Source organism: Hippichthys cyanospilos, chromosome 16, assembly GCF_059441005.1.
Source record: "Hippichthys cyanospilos isolate Australia breed blue-spotted pipefish chromosome 16, RoL_Hcya_1.0, whole genome shotgun sequence".
In the NCBI taxonomy this organism is placed as follows: domain Eukaryota; kingdom Metazoa; phylum Chordata; class Actinopteri; order Syngnathiformes; family Syngnathidae; genus Hippichthys; species Hippichthys cyanospilos.
The window spans coordinates 5,984,202-6,006,342 of record NC_142384.1 but is presented as its reverse complement, the minus strand read 5'-3'; the positions used below and the strand labels follow the sequence as shown (position 1 = coordinate 6,006,342).

The following is a 22,141-nucleotide window of genomic DNA, read 5'->3' as shown; positions in this document are numbered from 1 at the left end:
TCACCCGACAAATTAGTGACAGAAAAATTGGCCGTGTGTGCAGGGAGAATGTGAATCTAAAAAAGACGGCGTGTGGAATTCCACCTTTCACCCCCGTTGTCGACTCGCTTCCAGATGGACTCCTAGCTCGTGAGTCACACGGATAAATAGCGTGAGGTGTTACGCTGACTCACAATGGAGGAAAAAAAACATTAAGAGAACTTCCACTGGGATGAAAGAACGAGCAATGCCTCTCTGGATTTCTTGTTTGGTGTTTATTTATCTTCACAATGACACCCTGCACCTCTTTGGAGCGTGTTCCACTGTGTTTTGTTTTGTTTCCCTTCAAACGGAATGCCTATGCGTGTGGTCTCTTCGGCCGTGTTTGGCCAACACACACGCACACACGTTCAACTTTCCCCCAGCACCAGAGCTCCCCTTTGGCCTTCCCTCCACCTCTAACTAAACATCGCAGGACAGCAAAAGGGAACTTCAAAGTGGCCAGAGGGGGTGCTTCTTTTTCTTTCTTTTTTTTTCTTGTTCCTGGCACTTGTCATCATCTAAGAGACTGGCTGCTGCCCTTATTACTCTAATTGCTTCCAACTGCCACAGGAGGCTTTGATGCGGGGCGCCCGCCGAGCATGCTGGGAGCACCTGTTGTTGCGCAGGGGAGCACAGGTGGTGGGGTGCTGCGTCTTGTTTTTTTTCCTGCAACAAGCACACAGCTCAAATCGAGGAGCGTGGGAGGAAGCTTTTATTGGCTTTTTGGAGGGCAGGGTACGAGTCCTCAAACACACTGGCACCATCTTGTGGCAGCTAGAAGTCCAGCAGCTGAAAAAGAAAAGGAAAAAGGTAAAAGTGTTCAACAGTACAGTATGCAGGCCTATCATTCTGCAGAGTAACTGAACGATCATGTAAAAGTTAAACTTGCAAACATAGACAATAATAATAAACGAGTGGGCCACACTGATGAGGCCCACCAAAACAAAATAAGTAACTATGTAAACAAAGTGTATATATATATATATATATATATATATATATATATATATATATATATATATCATACCTGCCAACCCAACGTCAATATATTGCAATATGAAGTGACGCAATACACGTATTGCAATACGACATTCTATTTCTAATATATCACATATTGTTTTTGAAACGCTTTATATTCATAATACTTATATACTTATATTATAATACGAGTTTTTTTTATATCTATCTGCTCTAGAGTGGCTTTTGTACCATGGTTTTTGTCATATTTTTTCCATAATTACATACTTTTAAAACCAATTCAACATTCATTCCCAATGGGACACAGTCCCATTCGTTGTCAGTTGGAATTTTATCTGTCATTCCTAATGGGAGACAGTCCCATTCGTTCTCAATTTGAATTTTATCTTAGACAACAAATGGCTGCTTGGTACAGTGGTCTTGGTCCCGCTGGACCAAAAGCGGGAAAAATCCGTGGTTTGACCCCAGACCGTATTTGCACTTTCCTCACTTCTCAGATGAATAATTGTTTCTCTATTTTGTTACTTCCAATTTCACATTATTCTACATATTCACGAGAGGACTGCATGTATTTTTCTTATTCTAAATGTTGATCCTTTTCTCACAAATTCTCATTTTCTCTTCCAAAAAGTCCATTCTTTTTCTAAGTAAATTTTGTGATATGAAGGGGTAAAAATGTGCAGAAGCGAACATATTTCGAGGTTTCACTGTTTTTTGATAAATTACAATAGAGTTCTCCTTGGTTTTTGTCACATTTTTGTTTCACCAACGCGAGTGATGTCACAAAATCGAAAAAAAGACTAGCACTTCACTCTTCATTCTATTAGGCAAACATTTGTTTTGAATTTTATGCCAGAAAAGTATTTGACTGTTATTGTGCAGTAGTACAACTTGTGGTACGCAAGCTTCCCCTAGTAGTAAAACTGTTGAAGTGTTCAATCCGTGCATAAAAAGGTGTTGTTGTTTTTTAAATTAATTGAGTAGTTGTGGTTTACTTTGAAATGCATTTGCATTGAACCGATCATAAATTGTCTTGTACCAAACTTAATTCATGTGGAATGTATTTTTTTTTAGGATAGTTAGCTGTCAGTCTAAAGTAATAACCACTTTTTAATACTTTAACTTTATTTTCATAACTTTACAACTTCATTTTCGTATCAAAACAAAGTATTCCAACTTCATTTGTGTTACGTGAAATGTACGGCCAGTTAGTGTAAAGCGTTACATACCAGCTGAGGCAAGATCTTTTCAAAGTGTTCAATCTCAACTTTGTTGCAGTCTTCGGATTCAGCTTGTTTCAGAGAGCGCATGGCAGCCTCTAACAAACACAAAAGCATGAGTATATCATCATCATTATCCACTCTTACTCATTCAGTCCCCAAAACATATTTTTAAGTCCAGACATTCCAGAAATTTAATTGATGATTTGGGGTAATTAAGTAGTAAAGTAATAAATCACATAGGTACTTAAGTAACTATTACTTATTTACTAAAAATATAAATTACTAAATAGAAATTAAAATATGAATACAATGCTGGAACTGAATATCTGAATATCTGTACTCTTTAAAAAATGTAGAAATATGTCTGGGTTTGGATGAGTTAAGGAGTAATATGTGAAAAAACTTTACCATGGACAAATACTTTCAGCATTTCCACCATGAGTAGTGTGGCCTCTACGCTTACTGCCACACAAGAGATGGGGAAAAAAAGAACAGTTGAGCTGAGGAAACCGCACTTTTTATTTAGGGGACTTATAATTGGTTGATGTAAAAATACACAGATAAATACATATGGCTTCTGATTGTATTTTTTCTGTGTTTTGTTACAGAAAAAGTACATGTATTCTTTCTTGTGGAGTTTTCTTATATTTCTGCTCACATTAAATGTATGAAGCTTGTTTTTTTCCCCTCTAGTTTGCATCAGCCTTGACAAAAATGTCAGTAAAAATAAAATAAAAAAATCTGTCTTTCTAGCTTTTTTTTTTATGAAAGTAAGCAGGTCCCGTTAGCAGAGGCGCGTTTGTAATTACACCAGCCAATATGAGTAACCATACTTACATCTGGTTTTGTCCTCCTTGAAGAAGCTGGACAGAAGTTTGCCCACTGTCTCCTGAGGGTGAATCAAACAGGCAAATGTGTCTGTTCTGTTCAATTTATATAGTCTGGCCATAAGTTTTACATGTTTTCATTTATAAATCAACTCTCCACTGTATGAGATAAATGTATACGTTTATGTCACGTAAATTTATTTTTTATACTTTTTATTCTCTTAAATGTGACGCTGTTGTTGCTTCTTAATTGTCCTCGCGGGTGGGGGTAAATAAGGTGACTTCGTATTGCATACTATTGTATTGTAAAAATTAACTGGAACGTTTACGGTTACGCACATTTTAGTTTAGCACCCTCTTGTGGACTAACGCGTCACGAGCATCAGAATACAGATGCCAACATAAATTAACGTTCTTTTTGTGCGCACTGCACTTAAAACTACCACATAAGAATCCAAATTCATATCATTATTATTTTGATCGTGTCCATTCGAAATGTGGCACAATTACACTTAAGTCACTTTTAGGGACCACTTACGATCCGACAAACGCGTTTGTTTACTCGCTAAAACGCCGAGTAAGCAATAATATACAATCTTGCCATGTATAATTAAATCAAAAACCAAATCATACCAAACACACAAGCAAGCAAAATAAAACGACGGTTTTACCTTCTTAAATGTAACTTCGGCGTCCCTTTCCGCCATGTTGATGACGTCTGAGAAAAACTTGGCGCTCTGCGATATTATTGGACAATGGGATAGAACGTCATCAACAAGCGCTAAGTATGAAGATGACAAATTCTCAACTTTTTTCTTTTATTATTCCCACCGACAGTAAGTGTATATATTTTTCGGTTTTGCGGATGCACATATGGAAATCATAATTTCTTCATTATATGCTACAACATTACTTTCTGTGGACCGCAATGACGTTTACGTTTCCGAGGGCACGTGAACGTCTCAAAGCAAGGGGCGGGCTTAGTAAAGTTTTCAGGAAGCAGTTAAACGTCCCAACAAAAAAAAGTTTCTCAACATTGACGTTTTTGCGAGTAACTTAAAAAAAGGAAATGCAAAGCAACGCTTACGGGGCCCCGCTGGCCGGAGGCGCGTTCGACTTTTGGGAATTTATGAAAAAGCCTCAGACGATTCTGCGATGCCTGAGCTGGGTGAGTGAGAGAACGGACGCGTTCGTTAGCATGGTTAGCTGTCCTGTCAACAGCTGCTACGGCCACAAAATAATTTACAAGTGATTTCGATAAATACGACACATAAGCGACTGGGCCGATTGTAATTAAAAAAAAAAAGATCGAAAGGCGAAGTTATCTAACGCTGGAGTTTGTTAGAGTGCCTTGTGCTGTCACGTCATTGCGTCAATAATGTTTTGTTTGTTTTTGAGTGTGTGGTGTAGCATCTGTTAATGCTAGCAGAGCTAACGAATACGAACACAAACCCGGAAGTAAGGATTTCATAAAAATATAGGTGATACATTTTTTTCTAATCTAATTTTAGAGCAGCCAGTATTTTGTCATTTTGCATTAATTGTAGTAAAAGTAGATACATGGTTTCAAGCCTTCTTTTTATTTCTAGATTTAAAGTTTTCACGATATTGTAACTTTTTTTCGCAATATTGTGTATTTATTCTTACAGCATTACGACTTGTTGACAAAGACATGTATAAAGAAAATAATGCAAAAAATCAAAGTATTTTTCATGTTGTAAGGTTATATTTTTCATAATAGTGACCCGATGCTTGTATCTTTGTCTTGTACTTTTTTCAGTATACTTTTTAATTTACGATTAAAATACTTTTAAAAAATTATAGTTTTTGTTCTAATTAGACAATATTCGGTTGGTTTGATAACCTTGAGCAAAAATATCAATGTATCATGCTTTGTACAGCTCTATTTTTTTTCTTTGAACACAATGTGTTTTATTTTTTTGAACAAAACATTGTTCATGTTGTAGACCTTGTGGCGATTAAGGGCTATACAAATGAATTTGGCTTGGTTTGACACTAAGAAATGTGTACAATGTTTAGTACAAGTAAATAGGTATAAAATACATTAACGTTCTTCTTTTTTAATTGTGCCTAACAAGTCACAGTGCCCCGTCACTGGCAAGCTATTTTTTAAGACAGAGACCTCCTCCTCATCCACCATGCATGCTAAGAAGTAAAATAAATACATAAATAAATAAAGACTGTGATTGGCTAATTTTAGAGGCTGCTTGTTGGGTCAACTCTTCAAACTCTAGTTATAGCGTATCACCAAACAGCACAGCACTACCATGAATTTCCACTGGGGAAGCACACTAGACAGTGAAAAAAATCCTCTAAAATAATGATGTGATGCACTTTCAAAAAAACTGAATGCTGTCATCCATAACCCTTGAAATAATACAGAAAGCAAGTTTGTTTGGCTGGCATGATCATAAATTTGTGTTTGTCCATCAAAAATGAGTCCTCACTTTTGCCTTTTTTAAGGTCGTGTTGAGAGAGCCGTCTCGTGAGATCCCCAAAAGGCACCGAGTGCATCCTAAGTTTCATAACTTGATTTTGATTGGTAAAGCTTCATCTAATCATCCTCCCAGATGTGGGTGACATCATCAAAACTCAGTCTATTTATTGGTTAAGACACACAAACGTGTCATGTCCTCCAGCATGCTTCTTATATCCAAAGGAATGACAGCTTGTTGAGTCAACTCTTTTTAAGACCTTCTTTGTTAGACTATGCAAAAAAAGGAAAGAAAAGCCCCCATTTCCACTTATAAACCGTATTAGTAGTTAATGAAAACTTGATGTTTGAACACTCCAATAAACAGTCAACCATGCTATTGGCCCATGCCTAGTCCTAATAATAAGGCTTCATTTTTTGTATTCCGATTTACTTTGTCCCGCAGCTCTTTGCCATCGTGGTATTTGCCACCATCACGGCAGAGGGGTACGTCAACACCCCTTCAGAGCCAGAACCCACGTGCATGTTCAACAAGCGGGACAGCGCATGCAGCTACGGTGTGGGGATCGGCGTGCTGGCCTTCTTGGCATGCGTGGCCTTCCTGGTGCTGGATGCCTACTTCCCACAGATCAGTAACGCCCAGGAGAGGAAGTACATCATCATCGGGGACTTAGTCTTCTCAGGTGAGAGAGCAAGTTAATGGTTGTCTTTGGGGGACACGTTATGGAGAATGGATTTAATATGAAAATAGTCTGTTTTCTGCATGCTCCACATTCAGGGTGAAATCAAGAAAATTGGCAAAGAAAATTGTTGTTCTGCACTGTTGCGAAACAGTAGAGATAATTAACATAATAACCACCCCCACACATCCGCTGACTTGCGCAGCGAAAAAATGCGGCGGTTGAAACACTATTGTGTCAAAAAGATACTGGTAAGCAGAAATTGACTCCTAACACAGTGTTAGTTTAAAGTGTTAGTTTAAAGTGCAGTTGAACATTAACATGGAAAAAAAAACTTCACAGCATCCATTAGAAACACTGCACTACTTAATTCATTAGCATATCCTCCTGCCTATTTATGCGTGTCCACTGTTGTGTCCATTCCAGTTTGCCATAATTGCCCAAATATAAGACACACTTTTGTTTCCCAAAAATGAAGGCCAAAAGTATGGGTGCATTCTATAAATGCTATATTACAGGTAGATTTTTAAAAAAAATTCGACATCCTTCAAAGAAGATTTATTTTTCAACCACATGAGCTGAGTTTTGAAGCACAAATGTGCATTTTTATACCGGCTGTATTCTTACTTACAATAATTAGCATAACGGTAGAAATGAGAGGGCAGACGTCGGGTGGCTGTTAGCAGCAAGTGCCTTTTGCAGCTAACAATAGTAGTCCATCCTTGTTCACACACAGAACGCACAGGAAAACAGAGCGAATCGATTAAAAGTTAGAATGTCTTCGTCCTGATTCAATTAAGAGTTGCAAGGTATGCAGTTTATTAATTGAGGTGACATATTTAACAGGCAACAAATATTAACACAACAAAATATGAAGTTTACAAAGGATGAAATTGATTCTCTTTTGCTTTAGTTTTTACATGTTTGCAAAAGTATTAGTGCATCTTTTACACAGTAACAAAAAGTCAGAATTTGACACCAAATTTAAGAGTGGATCATATATTTGTGGAATTACGGTACATTCACTCAAACATATGTGACATAATCGGAAACGCCAGGATGTCCTCTACTGAGCACACTAGAACTTAATGCGTTAACTCCAATAAGTCAAACGATAGACCAAAATCCACTGTCCACTGCAGTGGACATAAACGAATAGACTGGGTCTCAGGATGATGTGCATTATGAAGCACAGTAGAACAAACAAATCATAATGCTTTCACTGTCTTAATGTTGCAGCGGTTTGGACGTTGCTGTGGTTCATCTGCTTCTGCGTCCTAGCCAACCAGTGGTCCTGGACCACCAGCGCTGCTGTGCCGGGTGACGCCGCTCGCGCCGTGGTGGCCTTCTCCTTTTTCTCCATTGCCACCTGGGTGAGTCTTGAGTTCCGTCGGTTTAAAAAGAGAACGACAAGCAAGCAGGACCATTCAAAAACAATCAAAACTCATTTTGTGAAAATGTTTGTTTACATTATGGCTCAGTCTAGTGGGACCAAAATAGCCTGTGTCAGTGGCGTCCACTCTGTCTTCAAGCCCGTATGTTTTTGATATTTCCGTTTTCCAACGCACCTCATTCAAATAATCAGCAAGCTTAGCAGAAGTCTGGCAATGATCCAAGTCATTGGAATCAGGTGTTTTGGAGGACAGAAATATCAAAAATCTGCAGGATAGCGGCCCTCAAGGACCGGCTTTGGGCTCCCCTGGTCGATAGGATAGTTCAGTTGTATTTGCATTTCATCTTGAAGAACATTTTTAAACTTATAGTGCATTTTTCTTCAGGCTCTGATGTCCTATTTCGCCTACCAGCGGTATAGCCAAGGTTTGAGTGACTTGAACCAGCAGTACACGGATCCCGCTGTGGACCCGTCGTACCCCCCGGCTCCCTACACCAGCAGCAGCGGCCCTGCCGGGTACCAGCAGTCCCCGTTCTCCCAAAATCAGGAGAATCCTGGGGAGTACCAACCACCGACTTACTGAAAGAGTGACGTTCTCAAAGTCAAACAGAAGGGGTGAAGAGCGTTAATATTTGCCAAATTCACATGAGAGACACCCCCGTGCCCTCTTCTTTTCTCTTAATAAGAAACATCCACACTTTATTGTGTTGAATTATGTTTCCTTTTTTTTTTTTTTTTAATTACCACTCTGGGAGGGAAATTGCGGGTCCTTTGTACCAAAACCACTTGAAGTCCAGCGCATCACCCTTTTGTGCATAATATCATAAAAGAGCTTAAGAAAATATGACTTAAAACGATGTCCCCAGAAAAAAATACTACTGTACTATTATTTTTTATTTAACTATCACTAAAGAATGGCTTTTGTGCACTGTACGTGATTCAATCCAGAAATATTTTAATATTATTCGAATGTAAATGCTTTAGTTGGGAGTATTTCTTTCCTTGGGCGATAAAGAAGAGTTTCCAAACCTCTTCTGTGACATGGCACATATTAAATTTCTAAAACTGAAGACGCCATCCCCCCATAAAATGGCACAAAAAGAATTTATCCCCACTATTGGGTAGATTCTTTGCACATTCATTATCCATCATTATCTTGATTCAATTACCAAATATCGCAAAATTCAAGTAACATCAATTAATATACTAAGTAATTTATAAAGCAAACAATTACGGTTACATCTGCTTTGTTTGTTTAGATCTTTGTGCCATGAGGAGCGTAAGAGGTTGAAATGACTCCGCTCGCAATGAACGTTCATGGCTTATGAAAATGTCTAATTTCAGGCCTTCAGCCGTGTAGTGCCTTAAAACAGGCGTTTTCAATACTTTAAATTGATTGTAAAGGCTGTAAAACAACACAAGATGTAAGGCCGGATCAGTAGTTTCAATTTGTGGAAAGAAAAGGTTCCATGTTTGGAATTATGAAGCTTCTTCCTAACTGGCGATATATTGAAGTCACGATTTTCTTTCATTTTACAAACGTTCTGTCATATGGGAACGCAAGACTGTGACGTCATTTCTTCACTATTTGCGGCTCGATGACATTTTTGTCGCAGTTTTTTGAGTTCTAACCAAAGCAGTCAGTTTTTTGGCGCCCCCTTGTGGCTTCTTTGTGCCATGTCTTAATGTCGAAGAGATTTTAGGAATTTTGTTTAGACAAAAATTGTTCTTTGATGCTATTTTTTGGCAGCTGCCTGTAATTGCAAACCCTGTGGATTTTTGCTACTTAGGGCAGGCTTAGCCCCTTACCTCTCTATTTTGTTTTGAATGGCAACAGGTCAAACCGCAGAATGTATCTTTTGCCTTCTCGCAGAAGAGTGCTGATCGTTTCTGCCTGTCACTGTATGTTGCTAGCATAGATAGATGCGTACTATTTATTTTAGATATAAATTTTCAGGCACTTAAGTGAAATCGCATCAGCTCAATTTCACAGTTTTTGGTGTACACTGCCTCAAGGTTTGGGGGATTTGGTTTTCTGTGTTTTTCTACACGTCAGACACATTGTGAGGACAGCATCTTGTCAAACACGGGACAATCATATGATTAGCACGTCACTTATCACATGACTGTCTTTTTTTTGTCTTTGGATTAAAATGGTTTTGTCGCTTTGTTTTGCGCTTGAGAAAACTCAAACTCACGTGCCTTACACAGTATTTTCTTTGCCAAATTAAAAAACATTAACAATGAGTTCTCCTTCATATTTGCATCCAACAGGATTGTGTGCAGGCATCTGCTCCTTGAACAAATATTTAACTAGTGATTGTCCCGACGGTGTGGGACTAACACACAGAGGTGGCTCTCACAGCGCCCGGTGCAAAAATCTGTCATGAATACGGCACACGCCAATCACGTCAAGGCAACCCCGGTTAACGTCATCAAACTGCACCAGGAAGTATAGTGAAAAACTGAAGCAGTGGATTCAGGTCGGAGACGAGCAAAAGTCGGCAACGATGACTCGAGAGTTCCGCGAGAAGGTGGACGGAGAGCGGATGCTGTGAGTGTTGGGTGAGTTTGTCTCGGAACATGCAAAATGACACATTTGTTAGAATCGTTGGCTCCGAACGGGCGCTTGTGGAGGGACGAGAGGGCATTAGCTTTGTAGCTACGTCCACGAAGGCTCTTTTGATGTAGGAGTCACTTGTGGTGCTAAAGTTAGTGGTTTTATTTTTTTAAATACACTTTAATTTTTTTATGACTACACTAAGGAAAAAAAAAATGACGTAACAATAAATATTACTAACACCCCAACGAAAATATTTAGTTATGTGAAAAATATAAACACTGAATTACACATTTAGAATATTTACTTTTCACATCACGAAATATTTGTATTACGTACTAGTTCTAGTAATTTTTTTAATTACACATCGAAATAATAAAAAATAATTTAAAAAAATGTTCCCTTTCGTTGTCTATTAAAAGCTAATCATGATTTAATTAATATGTACTCAATACCAAACAAAGGAATGTAACGAGTAATATTGCTTGTAGTCTGTTGCCTCATATTAATTGAGTAAAGCTGTGACAGTGAATATACATGTACACACCCGCTTTTTAAACATACACAGAGCTATAGTTACACTTCACTAATTAGTATCTTTGCCTTTTTATGTGGGTAAAATAACCTGTGGATGTTGATTCAAGATAATGATAGGTAAAATGTTCTCGGTAGAAATGAGCAAATACCCCAAGGGGGGGAAATAACAGAAACACTTGTTTTGGACCTCAGTTTGCTTTTTTCTCGAAGCCGATGGTGCTCAAACAGCAACTTTTGTAAAAAACAACAACACTATGCCAAGTACTGCCATCAGAAATAGTAGTAAAACACATCAGCATTGTAGGACCAAGTGTTCAACCGAAACAAGACAGTCATTTTATTCCTACAGCTTAAGAGTTTTTAACTACTGAATATAGTTGTGTCCTTTTAACACATGAGTTTTTAATGTTATTCCCCTCTGGCCAGTGTGATTTCGTCACTGTGTTGTTACCCCAGGGTTTGTATATTCCCAAGCAGGTTAATAATACAAGTTTCACGATATGCAAGTAGTGCAAAGTTGACTTTTAAAAACGCCCCGCACCTTTGGACCACGCCACCATCATTTAGATGTAGTTAAAGTTCAACAGCGCGGTACTGACAGCAGAACCCGATGCAGGCTGAGCGGCGGTCTGCTCGAAGGAGACGGACAGGTAAGCCCCTTTGTCCCAGCACAGAGGCGCTTTTCGCGGGAGCTGTCGTGGTTTGGGCAAGTGGGGCCCCACTGTCGTCAAAGGCTCTTTCACTGCTACACATGGAGGCTGCCAAGAGCCCCCGTAGAAGTAGAAGTCAGCTGTAACTTTCGTGAGGAGTCGATCCAGAGGAAGAATGTCTCCTCACTAACTACACTGAAGATGGGCTTTGTTTTTGTTCTGTTTGCATGTCAATTGACTCGCTTGTCCATCTTGTACATCCTGATTAACTTGTCTTCAATGCTGATGACATCAAGGGTGTGTCATTTGTTCTGATTAGGAAATAGAGTTATGTCCAGAGTGTAGCTGGCCCTTTATAACCTATTAGGGGTGTGGGGATTTGTGGAAGTTCTAAACTTTTTCAGTCGCTGTCATTTTTTTTTCTCCTAAATCACATTCGTTATTAATGTGAGAAATGTTAGAAAAAAAATCACAGTTTCATACCTTTTTCTTTAGGTTAAAATATTGTTGGCAATGTTCCTGATCAATTTACATTTGCTATTATTGATTTTTGTTTTCAGCATAAAACAGTTCAGTTGGTTAAACATGTTTCTAGTTTCAATAAGGATTGACTTTTTTCTTTTCAGTAAATTTGATACACTTTAAGCTATAGTTTTTCAAATACAGAAAAAAATTCAAAAAAAGGAAATGGATGGTTTGTTTGCCAATCGTAAATAAAAGAACGAGAAGGATGTGCGGAGGGGGAGGAAGGTGTTTGCTCCACGCAGCAAGTTATTCTATATATTAGAGTTTATCCACCAAACATAAAAGAAAACATCGGAATACAACAAGGAATTACCTCTAGCCTGTAGCTTTCCTTCTATTGCAGCTAACCGCTGCATGAGTTGTGTTGACGCCTGCTAATCCTGTGTGGCGTGATCGCTACATTTTACTTGACTGGAAACAGTTGTGTTTTCATTTTCTTAATGTCCGCAGAAGCCCGGGGTAACTAACCAGTGTTGACATATTTGCCCAAGCTTTGTAGGTTCGGTGCTATTATGCACTGAAACCAATGGCGAATTGTATTTGAATTTGCTAACGCTTTCACTCACTAAGCGAATGTTTGGTCTCTCTTTGACGCTGTAGTGCGTGTGCTGCGTTCCCGGAACACCAGTAAACAGCAACGCTTAATATTCCATGCTGTGTCTTTAAGATGGAATCTGTATAAATGCTTTAAAAAGTAACATTAGCATTTGCTCAAAATCAATTACTTTTTTTCTGTCATTACTGTTAAAAAGGATACAATTTTAGGTATACTCAAACAATTTTCATGTATAATGATGTCATTTATAGTCACCACACCGAATTGTGAGTCGTAAAATGTTTTCTTTTTTCTGGGGTGGGTTCTTTGCAATAAATAATTGACGATAAGAAATCATTGTATTATGATGTAGAAGGTTAACTACAACGAGATGACTATTGTGCTTGACAACTTGTTTGTATTCTCTACAGTTAGGAAGGCCTCCAGAGGTCAACACTGTCAATGTTGACTTCGAGTGGACTTCCAATGTGAAATCAACTAGACTTGCATAAAATAAACAGTTGAAAGTTGCCTGAGGCCTGCCAAGAATGTTGACTAAATACCCATATTGTCGGTTTTGAAAAAAGAAAAAGATTTTGCAGAGATGACAAATGGACTACAGTTTGTGTATCATAGTCTCAAAATAATAATGACACTTTCCAAACCATTTTTGCTTTGTTTTTTGCTTTTCATTTTTCTTGTAGCATTTATTTGAAAAAGGGAACAACCTTGCAAAAATGATCAGATTTCACACACACACACACACACACACACACACACACACAATTAGAATTGAGCATTGAGCTGTGTGACGGTATGATAATCTTAAGCAAAAGTATTGCATCCTTCCATTTTTAGAGCTGCTTATCCTCACAAGCGGTGCAGGCTTCCTGGTGCCTATCCCAACTGGCTTCTGGTAGTAGGAGGGGGACACCCTCAACTGGTTGCCAGTCAAATGCAGGGCACACAGACGAACAATCGTTCACGCACCCAATCACACCTAAGGACAATTTAGCAGGTCCAATTCACCTGCCAGCTGCCAGGCATGTTTTTGGAGTGTGGGAGGAAGCCGGAGTACCCGGAGAGAACCCATGTGGGCTCGGGGAGAACATGCAAACTCCACACAGGAAAGCCAAAGCCAGCCGGATTCAAACTCGGGTCTCTTTAACTGTGAGGCAGACGTACTATTCACTGCCCCACCGAGCCGCAGAGTTCCAAAACTTAAGTTCAACTTTTAAAATTTTTTTTAATTTATTTATTTTTGATAAATTGCCATTTTTCTTTGTTGCTGAATATCAATTTTCCTACTTTATGGAAACGTTTATTTTTCAACAAAATATATAATACGGCATTTGTTACAATTAAAAAACATTTACCACGTTAAATTAAAACATTAAAACAAATCTTCAGCAAGCAACATGGGTTTTGCTCAGAACAAACATATACATGAAATCTTTCTGATTGAATTGAAGCAATTTTAACTGGAATATGAGCACTTAGTATAAAATAACAACACTTAGAAATAACAGATAAAATCAATCATTCAGCTACTATGTTTATGAATGAATAGTACACTGTGGATTATACTATTTACTATTTACATTGACTATTTCCCCCACAAACATACTGTACACACATTGCAAACAAGCTCAATCTATTATGGCAAGTGGATGAGCTTGTACAACGCGAATCTGCATTTGTTATTTGTTGCGTCACATGCCATTTGGAACACAGCTTTTTATGCTACTTTTTGCTCCTAGTAACGTCCGAGACTGCTACTCAAACACCAATTTAGACAAGTGGTTCTCAACCTTTTTTCAGTGATGTAGCCCCCTGTGAAAAAGATTTTCAGTCAAGTACCCTTTAACCAGTGCAAATCATTTTTGGATTAAAAAATAAATAATAAATAAATACATAAATAAATAAAACATGCGATCAATGTCTGATTTATTAAACTTTAGAACCATTCAAACTTTATTTTGTATTGGTCCACAAAAAATAATCAACATGAAGTGTCCTCTTTTGGATCATAGATAAGATCTGTTATCACAAAGAAATAACTTAATTATTTATTATTTGTCCACAAAAAATAATCAACATAACTTCCCTTGAAAAAGAGTTTTTTATCTCAATGGGATTTCCCTGGTTAAATAAAATAAAGTAAGTAAAAATGTCAGACCTATTCTCAAAAGGAAATTATAAATAATCATGTGCCCACAGAAACATATTAAATAATGTGTCCTCTTTGGGGATTACAGTAGAGATCTGTTCACAAAAATAAATCATTAACTTGATTATTAATAAATACTTGTTCAACATCAATTGTCCTCTTTTGGGATTACAGTAGAGGTGTGTTCACAAAAAAGTCATAAACTCAATTATTCATCAATATTTAAGCACAAAAAATAATCAGCATATATCAACATGTATTGCAAAAAGCAATACTGGTAATCATAAATACATATTTGTCCACAGAAAATTTCAACTTAAAGTGTCCTCTTTGGGATCATAGTAGAGATTTGTTCACAAAACTAAATCTTTAACTTGACAGGTAACGAGAGGCGGCAAATTAGGTCAAACCATTCTAGTATGGGGAGAATATAGCTTTTTAAAATAATTCAATTGAATAACGGACACTGAACATAACATTTGTTTTATGAACTTCTATTCTCCTAAAACATTGAATTAATTCAGTAATCATTTTTAAATGATTTTTGCATGATTGTTTGTTTTTATTTCTAATCTCAAATACCCCCTGGAATTCCTTCCAGGTACCCCAGGGGTACTCATAGCATCATTTGAGAACCATTGCTTTAGTTGTCTAGCAATGACCAATGTTCTTGTTGAAAAACACCAGATGGCGTTTGGAACGGCAGTTTTTGCGCTTGACGCCGACTGGTGTTTCTAATGCTGTCAGTTCCAAATGCCATCTGCCGTTTTTCGAAATAAACATTGGTCGGTGCTAAGCATCTAGAGACGGCATTCTCAATGTGATTGGCTGCTGAGAGCTGCACATTAAGGCAGACAATACGGCAGGGGGAAAAATGTACCAGTTATGACAGATTTTGACGGTTTTAAATACCCATGTCTTTTAAAACAGCAATACATTGCCAATCCGCTTATCATCCCTTGCCTAGTGTGAACCTAGCCATAGAAACTTCAGATTTGTTTTGAAGACTTTTGAACTGATCTCGCCTAAATCCTGAAAAAAAGCCACAAAACTGTGAATGAAATAGCTGACTCCTACTTGAACTTGTTTTCTCCAGGTCGCTCTCGGCCTCCGTCCTCTATGACTGCATCTGCGGCCTACGCTCAACTGCAGCACGATGAGCCCATGAACGGCCTGCGCATCTCCGTCGGGAGACTCCCCATGCTGGCGACCATGGCCAACGGCGCCGACCCCCGCTTCCGCCTCAAGTGGCGGCCCATCGTGGCGGCGGCCGTCTCGCTGGCTGTGCTCCTGCTGCTCTACATGCACTTGAACGCCGGCCTGCGCCCCCGCGCCGGCGCCTACGGGAGCCAGGGGGTGAGCCGCCAGGACGCGCCGCGGGCCGCCACCGGATATAACGACACCTATCCGCTCAGCCCGGCCGAGCGCACGGCACAGGGCACGCGCTACCGCATCGCCGTCATCGCCGACCTGGACACCGACTCTCGTATGGCTGATGCGCTGACGTGGTTCAGCTACATAAGGCGTGGCTACCTGCTGGTGTCGCAGAGCGGCGATAAGGTATCGGTGGAGTGGGACGCCCAGAAGACGGTGCTGCAGAGCCACTTGGCCGAGAAGGGGCGGGGCATGGAGCTATCGGAGCTGGTGGCGTTCAACGGGAAGCTGTACAGCGTGGACGACAGAACGGGCGTTGTCTACCACATCGATGGCGACAAGGCCGTGCCTTGGGTCATCTTACCCGACGGCGATGGCAACGTAGCCAAAGGTTGTTCCTTCGCATTTGCTTATCATTGACGTGATGGTGAGCGTGACTTGTTGCGTTCAAAGCACCGTTTGCCCAAATATGGTTATTGGCATACTTTTACAAATTGATTAGAGATAGGGGAGGCACGGCGGAAGAGTGGTTAGCACGTCCGCCTCGCAGTTCAGAGGCTCAGGGTTCAATTTCAGCTTGCCCCGACCTTCCTGCGTGGGGTTTGCATGTTGTCCCCGTGCCTGCCTGGCCTTCCTTTTGGCACTCCGGATTCCTCTAACATACTAAAAACATGCATGGAAAGTATTTTGGACACTCTAAAACTTAGTGATTGGGAGCGTGAATGGTTTGTTTCTGCGTGCCCTACGATTGGCTGGCAACCGGTTCACGGTGTCCCCCGCCCACCGTCCAGAGACGGTTGGAATAAGCGACCATTGAAAATGGATTGCTAGGTAACGTCCGGCGCAGATCATTACTAGTCAAGGAGGCCGCTAACCGACATTTGAAGCCGATATTGATTTTTAGTGAACGGGAAAATATTGGTCAAAATTTTTTTAGAGAATATGTATAAACTCCCAACTCATAACTTTGTTGATTTGTCTTTAAGAATACGTTTATCAGACAACTGTGCAAAATTACTGTCGTTTTAAAAAAAAAAAACACAGCAACAATCTGGGAATTCACATTTCCAGGGTCGTCAGTATGTTTCAAACAGTTGCGTCCAAACTCAAACAATTGCTTCCTGTTGTTTTTGACAGTAAGTAAAGTCCAAAATTTCAAAATAAGAGAAATGTTCCACTTTCACTTATTGTTGGCTTTGATTACAACCAAAAAAAGAGGTGCAGTATTCCCAGTCAGCAGAATTCCCTATAAAATTAAATGAAAATTCAAACGAATAATTTTGATAACACGGCTTTAAGTTGTCGGCCATTATATTTTTTTTTTCAGACAGCTGGTGTTTAACAAAATGCCGTTTATCGGTCTATCCTTAGAATCAATACTGTCCTAATAATTGATTACCCAACGGATTGTAAAAAATAATAATGAAGAATTTAGTATGTTGAGTGGTTTTTTTTTTTTTGGTTCCTTAAGGCCGTACAAAGAAAATTGCCTCGCCATTTATAAGTTGTTTAATTGTTTCATGAGAATATTTTGAAAAATCATCTGATTATTAAACATTTTTTATGTAATGTGCGAATTAAAACCTATCTTTGTCTAATGTTGTAATGTGTTATTGTTTATTTTATACCAAAATTCTTATTTCACCGCCTTTTTCTAAGAGTCAGTTCCAGATAAATTGATCAATTTGTTGAAACCTTATTATTAACCAATTAAACGTTTTCAAAATAGCCATTATCTTAAATATATTATCTGAACAATCCAAGAAATATTGTAAAACTGCGCTTCTTATCTTGCTCTGTGGGAGCCGTGCCACGTTATGTTTCTTCCAGATCAAAATTTTGCATGATTAGCCTCATTTGTTAAAAATGTGTTCCTGTAATGTGTTCCTGCTTTGGTGTAGAAGGAACAGGTCGGAAGGAAGTCCTGCAATGAAAGTGTTCTTTGATGCAATTTCACTTTTTTTTTTTTTTTTTTTTTCACGGCGTAACGTCCATTCCCTTGGTAGGTTTCAAAGCCGAGTGGATGGCGGTGAAGGACGAGCACCTGTACGTGGGCGGCCTGGGGAAGGAATGGACCACCACGGCGGGCGAGTTCGTCAATAACAACCCGGAGTGGGTGAAGGTGGTGGGCTTCCGTGGGGAAGTGGAGCACAACAACTGGGTCCCCATGTACAATTCGCTCAAGGCGGCCGCAGGAATCCACGCTCCAGGTCAGCAAAGCTTACAAAACTACTTAGACTGACTGAAGGTCCCAAAAGTGTATGGACTTAGATTTTTGCCACTATCGTGAGCAAGCAAAGACGATTTTTGAGAGAGCAATATTGCGAGCAATGAAAGATTGGGAGCGCAGAAATAGATTTTGGTCAGGCAAAATCTCTCACTGTTTGCTCACGATATCCCTTCCTCTTTCGCTCGACTGGATGCCCGAGTTTGTCCCCTGCGCGCGCTCAGCTTGCCACACGTTACGAATGTGCCACAAAGATAGCCAATCAGAGCTAGCAAAAATGGCAAAATGGTTTGGTCTCCGATTCGATCGCTTGTTACGTTCACCCGGAAAAAGCAAACGAGATCGCGACACGCCGACTTGGGCTGGAGAAGGTGGGCTATCACTAAAGTACAAAGACTAACAAGGTAATTCCATCAAATGAGACAATAATGTAGGGCTGCACAATCAATCGAATTTTAATCACAATCACGTTATCGGCTGCCACAGTTAATTAAGCCGATCCTCTGCTCCATGAGATTTCGGCTTTCAGTTCCACCTTAAAAGCCTTTAGATGGCAATGTTTCTCACATGTGTGCATGGCAAAAGCCTTTGCTTTTCTCACCACAATATATTATTTACCAGTGTGAAATGGCGTTGTTTCTCACCTGATTCCAATATATAGTGCTCGCTGTCAATTGAGACCCATTTTGAAAAAGCCTCTTGGCAAAAAATTGGAATAAATTTGGCTTGAAATGACCGAAAATGACAGTTTGACTGCTAATTGATTAAGATTTGCTGGTTCTAAGGAGGCAATTTTTACAGTAGGTACAGTAATAATAATAATAATAGGATTTAAAAAAAAAAAAAAATTAGTTTCAGGCACTTTGATGCTCTTGTTTTTTTCTGTTTTAGACTAAGCTGTAACCCGTAATAATCTTAAAAGTTTTCTCTTTTCTGAGTGGGGCGGGTTGGCAAAATATAATTGAGAAGCACTGTTCTACACCAACAATTGTTGCCTTTTCTATCCTGAAATGTCTTGTTAGGAGAAATACTCGTTTTCTGAAAAGGTGCTTCATAAGCTGAATCTTTCTTCATTCGAGGTGGCTTTTGATTTTTTTGCGACACCCCAAGATTTTAAATGGCTATTATTACTCTATGAACATTTTCTGAAGGCGTCACTGAAATATACCTGTACCAAAAATGAAAATGAAACTTTTACCGTCAGTTATGTACCTGAGCTTCCTTCAAGCGTCACTTTCCTCTTTTTACGGCGCAGGTTATCTCATTCACGAGTCAGCGGCATGGAGCGACACGTTAAAGCGCTGGTTCTTCCTTCCGCGCCGCGCCAGCGCCGAGCGCTACGAGGAAACGGCGGACGAGCGGCGGGGCACCAACCTGGTGCTGAGCTGCTCGCCGGACTTCACCGACATCACGGTCAGCCGGGTGGGCCCTCTCCACCTCACCCACGGCTTCTCCTCCTTCAAATTTGTACCCAACACCGATGACCAGATCATCCTGGCGCTCAAGTCGGAAGAAGACGCGGGGAAGATCGCCACGTACATCGTGGCCTTCACACTGGACGGACGCATTCTCCTACCGGAGACGAAAATCGGTGATGTCAAATATGAGGGATTGGAATTCATCTAAAACTTTCTTCTTTCTATTTTGAACTGGCACTGTAAAAAAATGAGAAGGGACAGCTCTGGAAGAAAAATTTGACAGCATAATTTTGAGCATTTATTTGAAGAAAAATTGCACCAAATGGTCCTTGGTTTGAGTTTGTCTTCCAGAACTGTATTCCATCATCCTCCTAAAAAGGAGGGGGGGTTAAGTAGGGATGGGCGAGCACCAACACCAAAGTATCATATCGACTTGATACTTGAATTTTTTTTTCAAGGTATGAATTACGTGCAATGGTAGCCAGAAAGAGTATAAGCTGCTCGCTCACTTTAAAGCAAACTCAAAATTCCAAATTAGAAGATTACGAAATTGTCATTGTTTTTATGATATTATATGGTAAAAGCTATATTGGAATAGGTTTGTGTTGAAAATGTTTTTTTTTTTCTTTCAGTTATTTATATCTGTATCTCCACTCTACTCCAATTGCATGATGATACTGATATCTTTCTGGAAAAGTATCAAGCATCCCTAATTTTAAGTGATCACAAAAAAAGTAATGAATTGCTACTTTGTTACTTTTGTGTAAATAGAATAATTTACAAAGGTAATCAATTTAAGTAAGTACTAAAATACTTCAGGAAGGAAGTGATTACTTAGTACTTTTATACTCTCAATTACATTCGAATTGTAGCAACAAGGTACTTTAGTACTGAAGTTGATTATTTTAATGTTTGATTACCAAAGTATTTAATTGATTTCGCACCAGTGATTGGGGGGGGGGGGGGTGGGGGGGGGGGGTGCTTCCCCTAGCCAAGCACTACAAAATTGAGGGGAAAAAATGTATGAATCCTGGGAATTGAAAAATTGGACTCCTAAAAAAACAGTTTTGGGGATTAAATGGGTTAAAACACAGTCATTTACTCATTTTTTTTATTGCTTTTTGAAAATAGAAAGAAGGAATAATACATGTCTTCATCTTGAGGATGAGAGGATCATCTGCACTGGACTTCTGTGTCGTTTACAATCCTGTCACTTTCCCCTTAGTAAATGGTCGCAATGGTGGAAGACGTCCGCTCCGGGACCGCACCTGTCTTCCATTGCCAATGAATGTACGACAAACTGATTATTCTAAGACTTGTTTAGTTCTCCTCCAGCACATACTAGACAGTCTTTCCTCCGCCATTAAAAGCCACCGTTCCACAGAGGTGGACTACTTACCTTTTTTTCTGTTGGTCCGTCATTCATCAGAGCCCTGTCCCCTTTCCGTCATCATCTGTCCATCATTTTTTTGAGCCAAGCAAAATTGTAATTGTTGGTCCGTATTTTGCTCGCCTTTCTGCTACCACTAGAGAGCGAAATTTTATGTTTTTTCCTAGTCTGTCATTGTATTTTGCCCACCCTTCCGCCACCACGAGGGCGAAATATTTTTTTTTCTAGTCCGTTGTTCGTTGATCTATTTTCGTCTGCATTCATACAAATTCTTGTTTTTGTTTGTTTTTGTAACTACACTTAGAACAAATGCCAAGTCTGTGGCTCTACAGCTATGCTGTAATTGAAACAAATTAAAGCCATATTTACCATTCCACATATGAGAGAATTCAGAGGACTCGAGTCGCGCAATTACCAATAATGTCCTCTGGATGAACTTTAATATGACATACATGACTTTGATTTTGTCTTTTGACGGTTTCATTAACATTTACTGTATCTAAATTTCCTCTGTCACATACCTTACTAGTAAAACAAAGTACAGTATTGCTGAGGTTGAATTTACCATAAAAACCGTCAATTAAGGAATTAAATATATATATATATATATAATATATATATATATATTGCATTTCCTGGCCAAAAGCAAAATGCAATTTGGGCTCAGGCCATAAGTTGCTTGAAAAAGTGACGGACTGCAGTGGAAGGGGCTGGAACATCGTCCCAGGATTCTCTGGTTATCATTTGTCAGCAAGCAATTTCTTAATGTAAATCTAGGGCTGCACAGTTAATTGAATTCGAACCGTAACCACGATATTCGCTGCCACAATTAATTAAGCTGATCCTTGCGATATTTTAAAAAGTCAAGCACTTTTTGGATAACAAGTCAGTTCATACACTCTGCCATCCTGCCACCAGAGGGCAATGTTTCCCAACTCAATTGAGACCCATTTTTAAAAATTGGCAAAAACGTGACTATTTGAAATGACGAAATGGGCATTTTGACTGCTAATTAAATAAAGTTTGCTGAAAAGTAAATAATGTGCTTGGTTCTAAATAGGCTTGATTTTTTTTCAATGGTTTGCACTCAGCAAGTGAGGTAGCTGTGTTGCCCTGTGTGTTGTAATCATAATTATTATTTACTTTATTAATTTATTGTAGTTTATTGTTATTATTTG

The 22,141-nt window shown here is 39.2% G+C and overlaps 3 protein-coding genes across 3 annotated transcripts; 2 read left to right on the top strand and 1 right to left on the bottom strand.

Moving 5' to 3' along the window:
- Positions 1-239: 239 nt before the first annotated feature.
- Positions 240-3,837, bottom strand: cenpx (centromere protein X). Its single transcript, XM_088437800.1, has 5 exons — positions 3,721-3,837; positions 3,060-3,111; positions 2,631-2,684; positions 2,229-2,317; positions 240-810 (listed from the first exon to the last, which is right to left on the bottom strand). The coding sequence occupies exons 1-5, from the start codon at positions 3,754-3,756 to the stop codon at positions 796-798; spliced, it is 246 nt and encodes an 81-aa protein (XP_088293926.1). The 5' UTR covers positions 3,757-3,837; the 3' UTR covers positions 240-795.
- A 177-nt stretch (positions 3,838-4,014) lies between these two features.
- Positions 4,015-9,824, top strand: syngr2a (synaptogyrin 2a). The gene is made up of 4 exons (XM_088437799.1): positions 4,015-4,217; positions 5,950-6,187; positions 7,424-7,557; positions 7,963-9,824. The coding sequence occupies exons 1-4, from the start codon at positions 4,119-4,121 to the stop codon at positions 8,158-8,160; spliced, it is 669 nt and encodes a 222-aa protein (XP_088293925.1). The 5' UTR covers positions 4,015-4,118; the 3' UTR covers positions 8,161-9,824.
- A 185-nt stretch (positions 9,825-10,009) lies between these two features.
- Positions 10,010-20,221, top strand: cant1a (calcium activated nucleotidase 1a). Its single transcript, XM_088435990.1, has 4 exons — positions 10,010-10,142; positions 15,651-16,319; positions 17,935-18,138; positions 19,411-20,221. Exons 2-4 carry the CDS (start codon positions 15,674-15,676, stop codon positions 19,779-19,781), a joined length of 1,221 nt encoding a protein of 406 aa, XP_088292116.1. The 5' UTR covers positions 10,010-10,142; positions 15,651-15,673; the 3' UTR covers positions 19,782-20,221.
- The last annotated feature ends 1,920 nt before the right edge of the window (positions 20,222-22,141 follow it).